This window comes from Tenrec ecaudatus, chromosome 12 (genome assembly GCF_050624435.1).
Source record: "Tenrec ecaudatus isolate mTenEca1 chromosome 12, mTenEca1.hap1, whole genome shotgun sequence".
Lineage (NCBI taxonomy): Eukaryota > Metazoa > Chordata > Mammalia > Afrosoricida > Tenrecidae > Tenrec > Tenrec ecaudatus.
The window spans coordinates 120,768,832-120,789,472 of NC_134541.1; the positions used below are offsets into that span (position 1 = coordinate 120,768,832).

Here is a 20,641-nt window from a genome sequence, read left to right on the forward strand (position 1 = left end):
TCTTACAGGCTCATTTTCAAACAAGCAGCCATCTAAGTGAGGCATCAACTAAGTCTACATGGAAGAAGCACACCAGATTGTGTGATTCAAGGATTTTAAATAATATAATCCAAATCTAGAGGAGGGAATAGCATCAGAGCTCAAATTGTGAACACCTGGTTCACAGAAGAGACGGGATGACAGTGGAAGCCCAAAATCCACTTGCAGAGTCCACACGGGGATTAAACCTCCAGTGAATTCCCTCTGATCACAGTTGAATAGCCTTGCTAACAGGTATGAAGCATTGGAAAGTGGATTGTTGCAGATGCAGTTAGGTTAAAATTTGATCTCTTTTCTGATCCATTTAACTATGTTCTAGTTTTTAGTATTTTCTGCCTTAAAAAATCATTTTATTGGGGGCTCATGTAACTCTTATCACAATCCATCCATCCATCCACCGTGTCAAGCACATTTGTACATATGTTGCCATGATCATTTTCAAAACATTTGCTTTCTACTTGAGCCCTTGGTATCAGCTCCTCATTTTCCCCCTCCCTCACCGTATTTTTAATTCTTAAGTATTATTTCTTCTCTCTCCTCCTCCTCCTCCTTGTCCTCCTCCTCTTCCTCCTCCTCCTCCTCCTACTTCTACTACTGATATACCTGGAATTCCAATGACATATAGGTCAAGTCATTTGATAGTATCCCACAACTTTCTTTTCTGTTTGTTTTTATTTCAGTTTGGGTGTTTCTATTGACATATATTCAAGTTCGCTGAATTTTTTTAGCTGTATTGATTCTACCGATGAACCCATTGGCTATTAATCACAGTTATTTTGAATTCTTTGTCTGCTAGTTACAAAGTCTCTGCAGTACCACTCAACTTGGTACTATTTGTTGCTTTATCTCCTGAGAGTGGGTTGTTGATCCTTACTGTTTTGTTTGTCTCATGATTTTTTACCTGGAGGATCAGTTCATGTCTCTGTACACTGAGCTCATGGAGGTACAGAAGAATCCCTATGGAAGATGCCAGGGGACTTGCTGGAATCTCTGGAGCAGCATGCCATCAATCTACATAAGCAACTACAGCACCAACCTTCACACAGCGACAGCACCAAGAGGGGGAAGGTCATTGTGCACATGGGGCAGAGTCAGGGCCATGTTCTCAAGAGCTGTTTGGTCAACCGAGCAGCTTTGGGGCTGGAAGCAGTGAATTGGCCAGAACATGAACATCCTCTGTCATGTGTGGTAACTCCTCAAGATGGGGAGATTTTAGCACAAATGTTCAAAGAAAATCTGGATGGTCTTAGCCACTTAAAGCATTATTATTTGTGAAGCAATTGAGGAGCAGGGAAGTCTTGACTAGAGTTGGTTCATGGAATGACTGGACCACTTGTTCACTATTCACTTGTTCGAATTAGCTTTTACCCGGTAAGACTGTTTTTCAGACACCAGTCAATGGAAGAAACGCTGCGATCAGATGCTACCCATGATTTTGCAAGTGCAATGTTTTGATTCTGAGTAATTTTAAGCTCTAAAGAGATTGTTTCATTAAAAGCCAATGGACTTGCTTAATTAACTATAATTGCTTCAGAGCATCATCGTGATCCTAATTGTTTTCATGTTTGGTATAAACATAACTTTTTTTAAATTAAAGAAACTGTAATTTATGTTATGAATAGCAATGTATTAAGTGCAATGGAAAGTATTTTGAAAGTGATAGGGCTATTTTGAAAAAAATATTTAAATATGTAACTTTGAAAAAATAATTATGGATTGTTTTGGGTACCCCCTCATATTATATTATAGTTGTTAAAATAATATCAAGTTTTATATTATATTAGAGCTATAATATAGTGTGTGCTCATAGTTACTTTGAAACCAATATTAGACCTAGAGTTAGCTCTTAGTATTTAATGGAGCAAATACATTACTATTTCACATTTTTAGATTGTAATGGTTGTATTCAATTTTTATGTATTTTATAGTATCCATTTAAACATTAATATTCTGAGAAGCTATCAATTCAGAACATCAAACTCAATGTTACTGAGTCAATTACAACTCTTAGTGAAGATTAGAACTGCACCTTTGGTTTCCTGAGACTTTAAGTCCTTATGAGGACAAATAACCTCATCTTTCTCCTGTGAAGTGGCTGGTGGGTTTGAACAGCCAACCTTATAATTAGCAGTTCAATTTGTAGTCCACTATGCCATCAAATCTCCATCAGGTAATGAACATGGTCTTCGTTTTAAAAAGAAAGAAAGAAGAAGGTTTGATTGTTCCTTATAGGGAACAATTTTTCTTGATAATTCCGCTCTCAGATTTCACCGTGGTACTCATCACTTGCTGTGAATGGATCTGAATTTCTGGTAAACGTGGACTCCCTCTGGCTTCTAGGCTTTGCCGAAGTTGGAGGGATGGAAGGCTTGAAGGAGAAGTACTTCTTAGCCCTGGCTAGTAACCGGACTGAAAATAGCAGCTGTGGACTGCCTCGAGAAGATGCCTTCCATCTTTTCCGAGACCCAGTAACCTCTGATCTTCCGTGGCCTGGAATCTTGTTTGGAATGTCCACCCCTTCCCTCTGGTACTGGTGCACGGATCAGGTACAAGTCATCCACCTAACGAAGCAATGTATCCAAGAAGCTTCTCGTCTTGGGCTGGCTGAAATCAAGGCTTTTTCTTTTCATTTGCATTTTCCCACACTTCTTGATTCACTCCTTCTTCCTAAGGCTCTCTCTGCTATTTTACCTCTTGCTAATGCTCATGCCACACCCAAAGTTGATATCTGCAAAGGGACATGCTTAATCCACTGTGCTTATGCCTGGAGGGATCTAGTAAACAAAAAAGAAGACACATTTTAAATGGAGGTTAAGAAAGACACTAGACACCAGTGGTCCAACAAACGCTTGTTGGGAACTTAGAAATCATGAATGAACAAAGCAAACATATATACTATATATGTGCATATAAGATATTTGCACCCACAGAACAAACACTGCCATTGAGTCAATGCTGACTCATAGTTACCCCCTGTGGGTTTCTGAGACTCTAACTGTTTACTAGATTAGAAAACCCAGTCTTTCTCCTGGGAAGCTGATGGTGGTTTCAAACTGCTGACCTTGTGGATAGTAGCCCAACACTCATAACTACTATATCATCAAGGCGCCTCATATATGCACTATATGTGTGTGTGTGTGTGTGTGTGTGTGTGTGAGAGAGAGAGAGAGAGAGAGAGAGAGAGAGAGAGAGAGAGAGAGAGAGAGATTGGCAGGGTCAGAATAAGATTTAAAATAAAATGGTATATTATTTATAACAGAAATTTCATAAATGATGGTTTTAACAATCAAATTTATTTTCTCACAGTTTAGAAATGGAAATGGCTAGAAATGGAAGTCCCAGGTGCAGGCTCTAGGGCTGTTCTCAACCTGTGGGGCTCAACCCCTTTGGGGGTTGAACCACCTTTTCACAGGGTTGCCCAATTCATAACAGTAGCATTTTATTGGGGCTCATAAAACTCTTACCACAATCTATACATATGTCAATTGTGTAAAGCAAGGGCAATGTAACTGAGAGGAATTACTGTGCATATATTTATAGGTTTAATATTAAGGTAGCAGATAGGCATTGGGCCTCCACTCAAGTCCTCCCTCTATGAAAGAACACTGTTCTATTAAACTAGCATTCCATGATGCTCCCCTTCCCAATATGATCAGTTATGTTGCTGATCTTGGCCCAGTTCACCAGCTTGCACTTAAAATTTTTACGAATACAAGTCGCCCCACCTATGATGGGCTTCCATTCTGAGGACTCATCGTAAATCAGTTCTGATGAGAGTCGAATGCCTTTTTCTTTCTTTTTGCTTTGTTTCTGCTTTTTTATGATGAGTATCTTTATAAATACAATCTTTGAACATCTGCAAGTGAACATCTGAGAATAATATCAGCAAAGGACACACTGCAACGCTGTATGTAGTACATATTACTAACAATAAGGTATGTGCTCTTGACACACACTGATCCTAAGGGCATTCTTTATAACTTGAATATTCATAAACTGGAGACTACCTATAATTACGCAAGGTTAAGCGTTGGGCTGCTCGCCACAAAGTCCGTGGGAGAAAGATGAGACCATTTGCCTCTATAAAGATTTATAGTCTGTAAAGATGTATAGTCTCAGAAATCCTAAGGAGCAGTTCTTCTCTGTTCTATCGGGTCGCTGTAAGTTAGAATCCACTCTACAGCAGTGCATGGTGGATTTTCCTCAGAACCTTATTAGCAGGATTCACACGTCAACTTCTTAAAGACCTCTTGCCCTTCAGCCCACATTTCTTAAGAACCTGAAGTCTTCAGTCTTGGCCTCATGGAGCGGCTGCTGAGCCGGAGTCTGCATGCAGAGGGCGCTGGTTCACTGTGCTGACGGTGCGGGGTAGGGGGGGGGGGGGCGGAGCTCTCTGCCAGACAGTTACTGATGCCCAGGACGCACTTGTCACTGGCCTAAGCATCTTTTACGTTTATTCATTTGCTATCTACCCATTCATTCTCATAGCCTTCACGGGACATATTTTCCATGACCTGGGCCTGCTCTTTTCTTTTTTAACATTTTATTAGGGGCTCATACAACTCTTATCACAATCCACACATATACATACATCAATTGTATAAAGCACATCCGCACATTCCCTGCCCCAATCATTCTCAAAGCATTTGCTCTCCACTTAAGCCCTTTGCATCAGGTCCTCTTTTTTTTCCCCCTCCCTCATAATCCACAGATTGTTATTTTGTCATATCTTGCCCTATCCAGAGTCTCCCTTCCCCCCTTCTCTGCCGTCCATCTCCCAAGGAGGAGGTCACATGTGGATCCTTGTAATCAGTTCCTCCTTTCCAACCCACTCACCCTCCACTCTCCCAGCATCGCCCCTCACACCCTTGGTCCTGAAGGTATCATCCACCCTGGATTTCCCTGTGCCTCCAGCCCCCATATGCACCAGTGTACAACCTCTGCCCTATCCAGTCCTGAAAGGTAGAATTCGGATCATGGTAGTTGGGGGAGGAAGCATCCAGGATCTGGGGGAAAGCTGTGTTCTTCATCGGCACTACCTCACACCCTGACTGACCCATCTCCTCTCCTAAACCCCTCTATGAGGGGATCTCCTGTGGCCGACACTTGGGCCTTGGGTCTCCACTCTGCACTTCCCCCTTCATTCAATATGGTATACACACACATATATACACACACACATATATATATACATATATATTCTCTTTTCTTATAGGGTGACACTCTCCTCCTTGGCTGTGTGTTTTTCGAACAGCACACCTCTTGAAACGGAGCTGCTTCTTACATTCATAGTGGACGACACCACTTTATAGTCATAAAATCTGGCAGTCTCTTCACTGGCTCTTTCAGAGCTGCGGGTAGAAAGACTCCAGTCTTCACAAGCTATCCAGTCCTTCCTGTCTGCTTCCAAAGAGGAGTGACATTTTGTCTCCGTTTCCTAGTGCAGCCACAAGGGAAATATTACAAGTGAGTGTCTTTAACACGGAGAAATTCATGTGTTCAGAGATTAGGTGGCCATCGGTCTACATTCAGGGTTCTGGCTCTGAAGAAAGGCTCTCTCTCTGGGTCGGCTCTGCAGAGAGTTCCTTAACGTATGTTTCCTGGTTCCTTGCTGATCTCCAAGTGCCTTGGCATCAACCTTGCCCCCACCTTTGCAGGCCAGTGTATTTGTTTCATCTCTTTTATATCTCACAAGGGTTTGATCAGGACAGCCCATTCCCGGATGGGATCACAGGCACAAGCCTAGAGGCAAGGACAACATACGCATATGTACTTTGCTGAGGGAAGGTTTATAAAGCGTACCATCGGTTTTACCTCGAACAATTTGTACACATTTTGCTTCATCTCATTCATTGTCATCCCCTCACTGTACCATCATTTATCCCACTCCCTCCCTGTGTTTCCTGTTTCTATTTTCCTCTGTCCTAACTTATTGAAGTTCGTCCTTAGGCGAATGCTACCCTTTTGATCTCAGATGGCTGATGATGCTTATGTGCACACACTTCTGTACTGTTATTGTTTCCCTTGTAGATCTGTCTATTGTTTGGCTGAAAATTGAGCCACAGGAGTGAGTTCAGCTCCAGACCGAAGGGGGACTAAGGGTCGTAGTCTTGGGGATTCCACCAGTCTCTATGCGACCAGTAAGCTGATCTCGTTTATGATTTTGAGTTTTGCGCTGTGCTTTTCACTTCTTCTCTCCAGGATCTTCTAATGTGATCCCCTTCATTTCAGGTCGTAGCGATGGCTGGGTACCACCTCATTTTTCTCGGCTCAGGGTTATGAAAACTGGTTGTTGTGATCCATTAGTCCACTGGATCGCTTGTTTTCATGTGTTGTTCAATTTTTATCACTCTGCTTTCCTCTGGGTGGGGAGAGCGCATTCGCTGGATCTTGAATGGTTGCTCACAAGGTTTTAAGACCCGACTATCATCACAGTAGACGTAGAACATCGTCTTTGTGAACTATGTTACACCCATTGATCGTGGTGTTCCTCAAGACTATGGCCTGAACCCCCAAACCCAGCATGTTATTCCCTCAAGGTGTTTGGTTATGTCTAAGATGTTTTCATAACTTCTCCCTGTGTGCTCCACCATGTTCACAGATACATTTTCAGCAAAAGTAGACACACATATACACAGATTGTCTGTCAAACTTCCACTCTCCCTCCCACACCTGTTCAGTCTGTGGGTCTATCCATGCAGCTACTCAAAATTCACCGTTATCTCAGGATTGGGCATCAAACAGTATTGACATCTTAGCTCTTGCATACCATCAAATGTCTTCCCTGAATCCATTGTTCTGTTGGGGTTCCAACTTCCCTCTCATTGTATGTTACCTTTCACCTCACCCAAAGTTAACATTTGCTCAAGCTCTAGGCCAGGGGTCCTCAAACTTTCGAGGGTTGGATTATAGTTAAAAAAAACTGTGAACAAATTCCTATGCTCACTGCACATATTTTATTTTGAAGTAAAAAACAAAACGGGGCAAAAATACCTGGTGGGCCAGATATATGTCCTCAGCGGGCCGCATGTGGCCCGCGGGCCGTAGTTTGAGAACCCATGTTCTAGGCATTTATTGCCTCTCGTTTCTTCTCCTATACTTGGTTGGTCAAATAATGCTTATTTTATTTATTTTTTTTAAATAATGCTTATTTTAGTGTAAAAGCTTTTTCTTGACTTTTTACAATACTTGCTGTTGTGAAGTGCCGACTGGTTCTGACTCACAGCGACCTTATGTGCAACAGAAATACGCGTGGCCCGGTCCTGAGCCATCCCCACAATTGCTTCTATGCTTGAGCTAGCTGTTATAGTCCTGGTGTCAATCCATCTCCTTTTGAGGGCCGTCCTCTCTTTCACTGTCCCTCTACCGAGCATGATGTCCTTCTCCAAGGACTGGTCTCTCCTGACAACATGTCCAAAGTATGGAAGACAAAGTCTCTCCGTCCTTGCCTCTTAGGAGCCCTCTGGCTGTATTTCTTCCAGCCCAGGTTAGTTTGTCCTTTAGCAGTGCATGGTACTTTCAATCGTCTTCTCCAGCACCTCCACCATAATACACCATGATCTCAAGGGCACCGACCGCCCTCACAACAGTGAGCTCACACAATAGTTTCCTTTTGTAATTCGCTACTTTCATTCGCCATAATGTCCTTCAGGTTAATACTTGTTATGAGGTATTTCTCAGATTCATAGTTATTTGTTAACACTGCCATTTACATCCAGTGTAATTATCCACAGGTATGAATTTATTATTATCGTATTGTTTGTGTGTGTGTGTGTGTGTTGTTTTGTGCTGCTGCTGTTCTTTTCTGTGCTGGGCTCATTTTGTTGATGGGTTTTCTTGTTATTTTCTTTATTACTGTTGTTTTCCTGTTTACTAAATATTTATGATTTTCTCCTTTTTTATTTTCATGAGATTTATTCATTCTCTTTGAGCTTACCTGCAACTAATTATTTTCTTCCCAAGTTAAGCATATTCTGTCCTATCCTGAAATCAAGAGGATCCCTGGTGGTGTGGTCGTTTCACCTTGGGCTTCTCCACAAGGTCACCAGTTTGAAACCACAAGTGGCTCCTTGGGAGAAAGCTGAGGCTTTCTATTCGTGCAAAGAGTTACATTCTTAGGAAGCCCCAGGGACAGTTCTCTCCTGTCCTATCGAGTTGCTGGAAGTCGGCATTTCATTGATGGCAGTGAGTTCGTCTCCTGAGATCCACATTGTAAATTGAAATTCTGGTTCCCTATTTTCATTCTGTAGGCTTGTTTTACTTCTATGTCTATATATACTTCTCAGTGGTGTCATGTATGTCCGTCTCAGGTTGTTGCCTACCTCTGAAGGTTCTCTATCAAAAGAACTCCCGTTAGGACTTTTTGAAAGGTTGGTTTTGTTTCCCCAAATTTCACAAATGCCTTAATTTCATCATCATATTTGAAAGACTAATTTGTTGGGTATAATAACTGAACATGTCTGTTGTCTTGGAGAGATTATGGCATTGTCTTTTGTGTTTAATTGATGATTGTATGTTGGCATAATCTTGGGCACTCACCAGCTGGTGGGTGTGATAAAAATGTGTGTATGTGTGCAGTTCCTTATTCCCGGGGCAGCACAGCTGACAGCAGGCTTGGCTTATGTTAGGCACTGCCTGTCCCTGATCGAGGGAGACAGGAGGAAGTAGTGGCCCTTGCCCAGTTGGAGTGACTGCAGCAGGTATGGGTGTGGCAGGGCCATATGGGTATGGTTGCTGTCGCCTCTCAAATGGGATAAAACAAGAACAACCACAACAAACAACAAAAAGAAAATAATTTTAAGCAAACAAGTTGGGCAAAGCAAGTAAACACCAGCAAGCAACTTAGTTTAATGACTAAGCAAATTAACAAAACAAAAACAAGGGAAGAGGGGCAAAAAGAAATACAATAAGCACAACTAGGGAGTGGGAAAGAAAAATGAAAAGTAAATGAGAATCGTGAAAGAAAACTAAGAGAAAATAAAAAGAAAGAAGAATGGAAGGAAAGGGGGGTGGAAGGAAGGAAGGAAAGTAGAGAAATAAAAAGTAAAAAGCAAAGGAAGGAGAGAACTGGAGGAGGGACAGGACCCAGAGAAGAACAAGCTGTGGAAAGCAGAGACCCTGATATGGGTCAACACCCTTAGCCAGCCTAGGCATGCACAGGCTGTAGCAGGAGGCGGAGTGTTGGATGCAGACTGGTCTTAGGTGAAGTCCCTGCCAGTTCCTTAGATGAACTTGTTGTTGTGCATGCAGACTCAGAGGGAGGCTCAGGCCAGAGTGCTTGCCCCCGGAACACTCGTCTCATTCTTGTTGATATCATGAAGCCTCTTTTTTTGTTTTTACACAATAAATTTTTAAAATTTGTTTTTACATGATCGATTCAACATAAAGAGTTCTTTTTAATATATATTTTCAATTTGTTTAACTAGGAGACTGGAGGCATTATTCTAAGTATTCTAAATGAATAGCTTCATTTAATTGGCAAAACCTCCACAGTACTAGCTCCATTATATAGAGGAGGAAACTAGAGCAAAGTACAGTCACTTGCCCAAGGTCACACAGCCAGGAAGTGGAGATTTGAATCCAAGCTGTCTGTCTCCACGGCCCACACTGTAAACCTGACCTCAAACAAGTTGAGCGTCTCATTCTAGGTCACCTGCATGATGACACTGTCTCCTTTTGCTTTGCTCTGGAAGAACTGTAGTGTCAAGGAGACGTTCCCAACACAATAGCAGAGAGTCAGTCAGAATTCCTCAGCTATTTTCATAGTGAACGCTTCCTAGCAGACGATGTAGGGGGTTAGCGTTTGAAGTGTCATTGAGTCAGTTCTGACTCATAGCAAACCTCTGTACAAGACAACAAAACACTGCCCATCCACATCTTTGCTGTTGTTTTTGAGTCATTTGCTACAGCCACTGTGTCAGTCTGTCTTGCCCAGGGCCTTCCTCTTTGTCAGCACCCCTCTGCTCTACCAAGCATGAAGTCCTTCTCCAGGGACTGGTCTCTCCTGCCAATATGGCCCCAGTAAGGAGCAGTCTGGTTGTACTTCTTTCAAGACAGATTTGGTGATTCTTCTTTTGCAGTTCATGGTACTTTCAATATTCTTGACCAGCACCGTAATTCAAAGGCATCAATTCTTCATCTCTCTTACTTAGATAATGTCCAACTTTCACATGCATCTGAGGAATTGAAAATATCACGGCTTGGGTCAGGCACACCTTACTTAGTCCCCAAAGTACCATCCTTGATTTTCAACACTTTAATAAGATCTTCTACAGCAGATTTATTCAATGTGTTGCATTTCATTTCATCTCTTGGCTGCCGCGTCCATGAACATTGATTGTGGACCCAAGTAAGACAAAATCCTTGACAACGTTCAACCTTCTCTCCATTTATTGGTCCAGTTATGATGATTTGGGTTTTCTTTACATTGCGTTACAATCCATCCTGAAGGCTGAAATCCTTTATTTTCATCAACAAGTATTTCATATTCTTCTTACTTTAAGCAAGCAACGTTGTATCATTTGATATTGTAGGCTAATAAGCCTTCCTCCAATCCTGATGCCATGTTGTTCTTCATGTAATCCAGCTTCTTCAACTATTTTCTCAGCATAGAGATTCCATAAGTATGGTGAATGGATACAACCCTCCTCCCGCCTTCCGCACACGCACACTTCCTAATTTTAAACCAGGCAGTACTTCTTTATTCTATTTGCATAACTGCCTCTTGATCCAAGTACAGGTTCTGCAGGAGCACAATGAAATGTTCTGGAATTCCTATCTTCTCAAGATTATCCGGAATTTGTCGTGTCCCACACAGTCGAATGCCTTGGCATAGTCAATAAGACGCAAGTAAACATCTTTATGGTAATCTCTGCTTTGATCCATTTGACATTGGCAACGATATCCCTTGTTCCATGTTCTCGTTTGAAGCCGGCCTGAACCTCTGACACCTTCCTGTCAACGTACTGCTGTGACCATTGTTGGATGATCTTCAGTGACATTTTGCCTGCACGTGATATCAAGGATACTGTTCTATAACTTGAGCATTCTTTTGGGTCACCTTTCTTTTCAATGGGTATATTGAAAAAAAAGATCTCTTCCAGTCAGCTAGCCAAGTCGTTGCTTCCCAATTCCCTGGCATAGATGAGGGAGTACTTCCAGTGCTTCATCAGCTTGTTGAAGCGTTTCATTTGGTATTTCATCAATTCCTGGGGTCTTGTTTTTGGCTAATGTTTTCAGTGCATATTGGACTCCTTTCTTCAATACCACTGGTTCTTGATCATATACTACCTCCTGAAATTGTGGGATGTTGACTAGTTCCTTTTGGTACAGTGACTATATAGCATTTCCATCTTCTTTTGACACTTCCTGCATCGTTCAGTATTTTGTCCATACAATCTTTCTATACTGCAACTTGAGGCCTCGATTTTTTTCTTTAATTCTTTCCATTTAAGATATGTTGTGTATGTTCTCCTTTTTGGGTTTCTAATTCTAGGTCTTTGCACACATCATTATATTATTTTACTCTGTCTTCTTGAGCTGTCCTTTGAAATTTTCTCTTCAGCTCTTTGACATCATCATTCCTTCCATTTGCCTTTGCTACTCTATAGTAGCTTAAGTGCAATTTTAAGAGTCTCTTCTGACATCCACTTTGGTTTTTTCTTTCCTGTTTTTTAAGTAACATTTTGCTTTCTTCATGAGTGATGTGCTTGATGTCCTCCCACAGCCCCTCAGGTCTTCTGTCTTTAGTGTTCAATGCATCAAATCTGTTCTTGAGAAGTTCTCATACTTCATGTATCCCACGTTCCAATTACCAGTAGATGTTTGCAGCTGTTTCCTCTCATTTTTAGTAGTGTCTCATCAGCAAATGAATTTCTCAAAGGCTTGACTCCCGTAGGCTATGCTCCATTCACATCATTGTGGGTGAGTCTACTTTGAGAAGACAGCGCACCCTCCTTTAGTGCCATCTGATCTGAGGGCCTCGAATACTGGCACTATCTCTAACAAGGTTCTGCTTCTATATCTCTGTCTTCAGTATCTGACAAGGTTTCAATGCTAGCGATAAGTTTATCAGTTGCTATTTCCTCTGAAGTGGATAGCCTTTTCATCTGTTATAGTCTGATCTTAGTCTGGAAGCTCTGCCGAAATCTGTTCATGCTTGGTGACCCTGCAGGCACTTAAAGTACAAGTGACATAGTCTCCAGCATCACAGCAACACACAAACCATCACAGTATGACAAACTGACAGATAAGTGATGTATCGGGGAAGGAAGCCTCTTCCTCACTCATTTAGGATTCCCATGGAGAGCTTTAATTAGCCTGGTCTGAGGATATTATATACTTTTCTTTAACCAATGATGGTAGCCTAGGAGGTGGAGCACTTCTTTTGTTTGTTTGTTTTTAAAACCATTTTATTGGGGGCTCATCCAACTCTTATTACAATCCATACATCCATCCATTGTGTCAAGCACATTTGTTGCCATCATCATTCTCAAAACATTTTCTTTCTACTTGATCCCTTGGTATCAGCTCCTCATCCCCCCCCCACCCTCCTTCACGAACTCTTGATACTTTATAAATTATTACCATTTTTCATGTCTTAGACTGACTGATGCCTCCCTTCATCCACTTTTCTGTTGTCTCTTACCCAGGGAGGGGGTTATATGTAGATCACTGTGATTGGTTCCCCCTTTCTCCCCCCAGCTTTCCCCTACCCTCCTGGTATTGCTATTCTCATTATTGGTCCTGAGGGGTTTCCAGCTTTTGTCTGTACCTGTGTACATGCTCTGGTCTAGCCGATTTGTAAGGTAGAATTGGGATCATGATAGTGGGGTAGGGGGGGAGGAAGAATTAAAGAACTAGAGGAAAGTTGGATGTTTCATCGGTGCTCTATTGCATCCTGGCTGACTCGTCTCTTCCTAGTGATCTGATACCTTCTGTAAGGGGGTGTCCGGTTGCCTACAGATGAGCTTTGGGTGGAAGTGGAGCACTTCTATAGAGCACTCCAACGCCTGAATAAAGGAGTGACGTGGAAGCAGGATAAAGGTCAGAGCTCCTCCACATGAACCCCAAAGAATTAGAACAGAAAAGAGTTGCTTCCTCAAAATGAAATCAGGCAAGCAATATTCCCATCTCCTACATCTGTCAAGAAGCCATATACACAGTGCCGGTACCAGGTTGATTCTGAGTCATGTTGATTCTGACTCATGGGAAACCCATTCTTGCTATAACAGAGGGCCTATAGGGTTTCAACAGCTGATTTTTTTAGAAGTAAATCATCAAGTTTTTCTACTGAGGCACTTCTGGATGGAGTTGAACCTCAATCTTTGGATTAGCTATCAAGCACTTTGACTGTTTACACCACTTCAGGACTCCTATGCACCCTTAGTTTGCCCTTTTAGGTAAAGCCATATCGGGTTCCAACTACCCTCATTGTCTTCCAGGTGATTGTTCAGCGGACCCTGGCTGCCAAGAACCTGTCCCACGCCAAAGGAGGCTCTCTGTTGGCCGCATACCTGAAGGTGCTTCCCCTTTTCATGATGGTGTTCCCTGGAATGATCAGCCGTGTTCTCTTCCCAGGTGAGAAGACAATATGGAGAGGTCATCTGTCTGTGAGTTTCAAATCCTGTATGTGACTCAGACATCTGTGTCTCAGACATCTGTGGAGTCTTCTAAACATACTGCAGTGCACTCCAAGGGGATGTGACTGGAAGTCCCTGCCTAGTGATGATTAGATTTGAAGTGTCTCTTTGCAGGCCACTCCTGCCTAATGCAATCGCCCAGTTTGGACTCAGTAGATAAGCCCTATAGCTGTCCCAGGTTCAACTGAATAGAGATTTTTGGGGGGCCCTGCTTCAACTATGTTTTGTTTTGTTTTGAGTTTTTTTTGAAACCACATACTAGACTTGAATCCTGTAGTTCGAGATATCAGTTCTCTGAGTGTTTGAACTCAGTGATTTTATAACTTTGGTTCAATGAAACTCCCTGTCTTAGGGTACTAACAATAATCAAGGAATATTAAAGATTCATGGTAATTTGTCTTTGTTGTTGTTTGAAGTTGGGAAAGGATTGAGATTTTCACTGTGGAGTAAACAGACCGAAAGGAGTAATGTTATGGGGGGTCAGTGTGATATTAGGAACTGGTGGCCAGTACAAGAAAACAAAACAACAACAAAAAACAAATCAGTGAGTTTTCCTTCAAATACACTAAGGCTGTTACTAAGAGGGAAATGTGAGGCAGAAAAGTTTCTCTCCTATGACCTGTTCTACACAGTTCCATGTAAAAATAAAGAAAATATGGAATAGGATGGTCCAGAATATTATAAAAAAAATTTAGGGTCCTTAGAGTTAAGAAGAAAGAGTTAAGAGAAAGATGAGGGGGAGCTATCCATGTTGGCTGACCTGGTGATGTACTCCTCCATTTCAGATGAGATGAAAATCCGGAACACGATAACCCCCTCAGGACCAATAATGAGAGTAGATATACCAGGAGGGGAGGGGGAGGGGGGGTAGAAAGGGGGAACCGATAACAATGATCTACATATAACCCCCTCCCAGGGGGATAGACAACAGAAAAGTGGGTGAAGGGAAATAGCGGTCAATGTAAGACATGAATAAATAGTAATAATTTCTAAATTATCAAGGGTTCATGAGGGAGAGAGGGTGGGGGAGGGAGGGAAAAATGAGGAACTGATACCAACGGGCTCAAGTGGAAAGAAAATGTTTTGAGAATGATGATGGCAACAAATCATGTACAAATGTGCTTGACTGGGTGGATGGATGGATGGATGGATGTATTGTGATAAGAGCTATATGAGCTCCCCCAAAAATAATTATAAAAGAAAAAGAAAAACCAGAAACACTGATTTTGTTTCCAAAAGGGGGGACCAGATTGTAAAAAGCCCAGGGGGCAGTAAGAACTGGAACCTGTGGTTTGTGATGGTTTGATGGGAAAACATATAGCTACTGGGCAAGGTTTGACATAGGAAGTGAAAGAACCTGGCTTCCAACTAGTACTATTCATGTGTGCTTGAGTGGAACAGCCCTTGTGCCAAGAGTGTCCCAGAAGACTATCGGCTGTGAATATGGGCTTTGATTCTGGACTGTCTGGGTCTTAACTTGACTGCCCCTTGATGGCAGTGTAACTCTGGATAAGTAAAAAAATGTCTTCTTTGCCTGAAGTAAAGTGGGAATAATAATATATATATCACATCATCCCAAATTTCAATCAGGTCAAGTAGAATGTACAAAGAGATAACAATGTTTTTAATATTTAAAGCAGTTCATGGTATATGGTAAGCACTACATAAGTGTTCAGTATTATTATGATTATATACCTGTATTTTCTCTTTTATTCCTTAAAATGACTATAGGGAATAGACTGGAGACTATTTTTGTCTTTTCCAGTTTACAGGTGAGAAAATGGACCTCAGAGATTCATTTGTTTTGGCAAATATTTTGAGAGCCAGAACATTAAAAAGCATTTATATATATGTATATGTGTGTATATATATATAAAATAAATCATTTTATTGGGAACTCTTAAAGATATTATAACAATCCATAATTCAATTAGATCAGGGATAATTGTATAATTGTTATGACCATCAGTTTCAAAACATTTTCTTTCTTCTTGAGCTCTTTGATATCAGCTCCCCTATACTTTATCCCCTCCTACCCCCACCATGCCTCCCAGAAACCATTATTATTAATTATTATTATTACATGTATAGCCAGATCTTATACCATCCAATGTATCTGTTCACCTGAAATTCTGTGATTCATTCCCCTCGAGTGGGGTTATACAGTCATCATTGCTGTCAGCTCCCCCTTCCTACCCACCCCTCACACCCTTTCTTCTTGTACCCTCAGGGAATCATTACTCTTATTACTGTTTCAGAAGGGTTATCTGTCTTGGTGTTCGTGCATCAAACACTCTTAATTATACAAATGGACATACACAGGTCTAACAAGAGTAATGAGGTAAAGCAAAGGCCATAGTAGCAAGGAGAGGAAATATTAAAGAACTAGTTACACGTTTCATCGGTGCTAGATTTATCATCCCTTGTATGTGACCCTTTTGTGAGGGACTGTCCAATGAACATGGAGAATTCTTAGGAGAAGGCCATGCCCACACAGAGACCTCCCTGGTTATATTTTGACAGGCCAGACTCCACCCCTTCACTTGTAATCCTATCAAATTATGTAACTACCACAGTTGGATGTGAAGATTAGGGGAAAGAATGGAACCACCAGGCTTAGTGGTTTGTCAGAAGCTGGTGAGCCAATATTAGACTCTGCCTTCAAAACCTAACTCTTAATCATTACATGCTATTCTAGCTCCAAGAAAATTACATGTTAATTTTATTATAGTCAAGAGCAATCTGAAAGATCAATAATAAGACCTCAACCAATCTCTTAATCAATCAATCTGAAATGAGACTTAACTCCATGTTCTATGATCCCAAAATTTGGTAATGTAACTGATTAGAGTCTAATGCCCAGAATAAACACACATGAGCACACTTACTTATGTCAACATACATAAGAAATAGTATTTTAGTAGGGTGAGGGTGCACTGTATATTTAAAGTCTCTGTCATTTCTCTGGAGTCCTTGGGTACTGAAAATAGTTAACATGTTTGGCTGCCAACCAAAAAATTGGAGGTTCAAACCCACTCAGAGGCACCTTGAAAGAAAAGCATCGGCCTACTTTCAGGCCCAGAAAATTCTATGGATCGCATTCTACTCTGACATACCTGGAGTCTCCATGAGTCAGAATTGATATGATAGCTAGCAACAAGTGGTTTTTGTCTCCTTTTTCTAGAGTTTTTACCCAATATTATTCTCAATGTGGCCCTTCAGTTTAGCAGCTCAGTATAACTTGGGAAACTAGTAAAAGCAAACTTTCAAATATTATCTAAGACCTTCTGAATCAGAATCTCTATGGGTATAAGCCTACAAACCGTATTTTTAACAAGCCATCTGGAATATTCTGATACATGGTAAAGTTTGAGGACCCCAGTTTATAGAACCAAGTTCAAGCCAAACCTCTCCACCATTCTTTTTCTGCTTATCCTTCTACCTCAGCTACCAGCTCCTTGTTAAGCTTTTAGATCAATATGGAGCTGCTTATATGTATGCTATGATACAGGGCTTTTATGGGTCTAGACAAATTCTTCCCCACAGAGCTACTGGGAATTAGATAAGATGCTGCATGTGCAGTGTTTATTGCAGCATCTGAGTCGTAATAAACTTCCACCAGGTGTTAGCATGGTAGAATGGAGGAGGTTGGGTGCTTTGTTTTGGATTTGACTCTGCTAGAAATATTCCGCATTTCAAACGTCAGAAATTCTAAAGCTTTTGACAAGAGAACTCACCCCGTTAAACCAGCACACCGTACTGCCACCTGCAGTATAAAAAGGGTGCTTAGTAGGTGTTGGGGAACCCTGGTGGGATAGCAGTTATGTGTTGGGCTGTGATCCACATGGTGAGTATTTTGAAACCACCAGCAGCTCCAAGGGAGACAATCTGGGCTTTCTACTCCGGTAAAAAGTTACATCTGGAAATCCACAGGGAGCACTGCGAATCAGCATTGATTTGACGGCAGTGAGTTTGGGGGGTGTTTGTTTTTTGGTTGGGCAGGTGTTAGGTAGGAGGACCATTGCAAGGGTCCCACTCTTCAGGAAGGACAGAGTTTGGTCTCTGGATTCCTTATAAATTACCTCAGCTCCTGTAGCTAGCCTGTGTCTGTTCATGTTCAGCCAGGGCTTTGAGTGTCTCTTTTCTCAATTCTAGAGCTGTGTTCTCTCCACAGATCAGGTGGCTTGTACAAATCCAGAAATCTGCCAGAAGGTCTGTAGCAACCCTTCTGGCTGTTCTGACATTGCATATCCCAAACTTGTGCTGGAACTCCTGCCCACAGGTAATGTCCCCTTACCTTAAATCAGTCCCCAAAGCTCCCAGAATGGACCAAACTGGGCTCTGACATGAGGGAGGGGTGAGACAGGAGGGCTTTTGGAGAGCATGGGCTCTGCACTGAGAGACTGAGCCCCGGAGGCAGGACTCACAGCAGACTCTGCCCAGTGTACCTCTTTGAGATTCTGTTAACCCAGTCCTATGTTCAGCCTCTACAAAGCTGAACCCATTGCGTCAGTGTTCTTGGGCCTAAAGGAATGGGGTGATGAGTGAAGGCAGCAACTATTGATAGAAAATACCTGAGGTCCATAGGTCTCCCTTCTGTCCCCAGGGCTCCGTGGGCTCATGATGGCTGTGATGGTTGCGGCGCTCATGTCCTCCCTCACCTCCATCTTTAACAGTGCCAGCATCATCTTCACCATGGACATCTGGAATCACATCCGACCTCGAGCATCTGAGAGAGAGCTTATGATTGTGGGAAGGTAAGGCCTGCTGGGTGGAACTCAGTGGGGGTGTGTAAAGTCCAGATACCCAGGAAGCAAAGTGTTGAGCTGACACAGAAGCAAAGTGCAACCACTACTTCTACAGGTGGGCTCAGCCTCCTCTCATAGCAAAGGTAAGGAATATTAGGACTTCTTATACGGATCTCATTCATTCACTCACAAGATACGCAATGTGTTCAACGAGCACCTATTATGACCCAGCTACTGAGTACAGAATAGTCAGCAGGGGAAAAGTCTATTCTTGCCTGAATGTAAGTTGTGGATAAAAAGGGTAGGTTAAAGGGCTATTGTTATGCTAATGATCATTACTAGTGAAAGTCCAGGGACTCAAGGATTCAGAGAAAGAGCGCAAAGCTAGACTGATACCTGAGGGTAAGAGAGAGGAGAGATTTTTCAGGGTTTCCATACCAAAGATTCTACAATCTTCTGGAGTCACATTGGAGAGCAGAAATGACCAGCATGAATATAGTAAGAAAAAAAAAAAAGATTGAAATTGTCAAGATTCCTTGCATCCACAATCAATGTTCCTGGAAATGGCAGTTATGAAATCAAACGCTGTAGTTCCTCAAGCCAAATACCTCTTTAAAGTGTTGAAAAGCAAGATGTCATTTTGAGGATTAAGGCATACCCGACCCAAACCATGATATTTTTCAGTCACTTCCTCTGCAGGTAAAAACTAAACTATGAGTAAGAAAGACTGAAGAAGAATTGGTGCATTTGAATTATGGTGTTGCTGAAAAAATGGAATATACCATGGACTTCCAGAATAAACAAAACTGTGCTGGAAGAAGTACAGCCAGAATGCTCCTTAGAAGCAAGGGTGATTAAATGTTATCTCACAAACTTTGGACATGGTATCAAGAGAGATTCGTCTCTGAAGGACATCATACTTGGAAAAGTAGAGGCATAGAGAAAAGGCAGAAAACTCTCAATAAGATAACTTAATCCTATTGACTATCTTGATAACGTTATTGATAATCTATTAAAGCGGTTAAGCCGAGCAATGCTAGGAAGGATGACACAGGATCACTCAGTGCGTCATTCTGTTGTACTTAGGCACGCTATGAGTTGGAATTAACTTAGTAGCACCTACTATATCTGTAATAAAAGCCTTGTATAAGAAGAATTCTTGAAACTCAAAAACAAGACGAACAACTTACCATTGGGGTTTTAATCAAGAAGGTATGTAAGTACAAGGAGTTCCAGGAAAGATGCCCAACATCCTTAGTTACGAGGGGATGCAAGTTAAAACCATATGAGCTTTTCCACAACGGGTTTGCTGCCAGAATACAGGGTGTCTCTCCAAAATATAAGCCACCAGTAGAAAGGAAAAGACCCTTATCAACATTATGATCATCATTAGACATGCCCATCTGGAAAATCCACTACAGCTGGTCACTAATCTACAAATGTGGTGAGATCAACAAAAGCACCATCCAAAAATTCCAGTGGGAAGCTACTGAGATGGGGAAGGGCTCCTTCAAGTATGCCTGGGTCTTCGATGTGCTGAAAGCTGAATGTGGATGTGGCATCATCATTGAATGTGGATGTGGCATCACCAGCAAGTACTATATGATTTCCCTCAATGCCCCTGGACACAGAGATTTAGGATTACAGGAACAGCGCAGGCTGACTGTGCTGTCCTCATTGCTGCTGCTGGTGTTGGTGAAGATGGAGCTGGTATCACCAAGAATGGACAGACCCATGAGCATGCCCTTTTAGCTACCACTGGGTGTGAAAGAGCTCATGGTTGGTGTTAATAAGATGGATTCCAGTGAGCCACCCTATAGTCAGAAGAAATAAGAGGAAATCTAAAGAAGTTGAGAGGTTGGAGACAGAGGCATGGAAGAGAGAGAGAATTTAGCCAGAAATGTGAAGTTGAGAAAGATTTTATTGAGGCAGGGAAAGAACTACCAGGAGGGAAGGGAGAGCAGAGAAGGATGGGGGAGCAGAGAAGGGAGAGCAGAGCCCAGACACACACACCCCCCCCCCCCCCCGGGCAGATTCCGCGACCCAGCGAATAAGGTCAGGGAAATTGTGCCTGGCAGTGAGGCAGTGAGACATACACAGGGCTTGAGCCAAGGATGTATGTACTGATAAGAAGGAAGGCCTACTGGTGCTGCAGTTGCAAGGTCTGAGTCAGGATGTGGTCTGTGAGTCAATCATCCCAGAACACTGAGGGAA

At 42.1% G+C, this 20,641-nt stretch overlaps 1 protein-coding gene across 5 annotated transcripts in view; it reads left to right on the top strand.

The window, feature by feature from the left end:
- The window catches only part of SLC5A11 (solute carrier family 5 member 11), a 56,910-nt gene that overhangs the window by 25,586 nt on the left and 10,683 nt on the right, over positions 1 to 20,641 (top strand). For all 5 annotated transcript variants that reach the window (XM_075528391.1, XM_075528392.1, XM_075528393.1 and 2 more), the window contains 4 exons: positions 2,380 to 2,585; positions 13,482 to 13,617; positions 17,854 to 17,961; positions 18,286 to 18,436. In XM_075528391.1, coding sequence (XP_075384506.1) covers positions 2,380 to 2,585; positions 13,482 to 13,617; positions 17,854 to 17,961; positions 18,286 to 18,436 — 601 coding nt within the window. The remainder of the gene's footprint in view (positions 1 to 2,379; positions 2,586 to 13,481; positions 13,618 to 17,853; positions 17,962 to 18,285; positions 18,437 to 20,641) is intronic.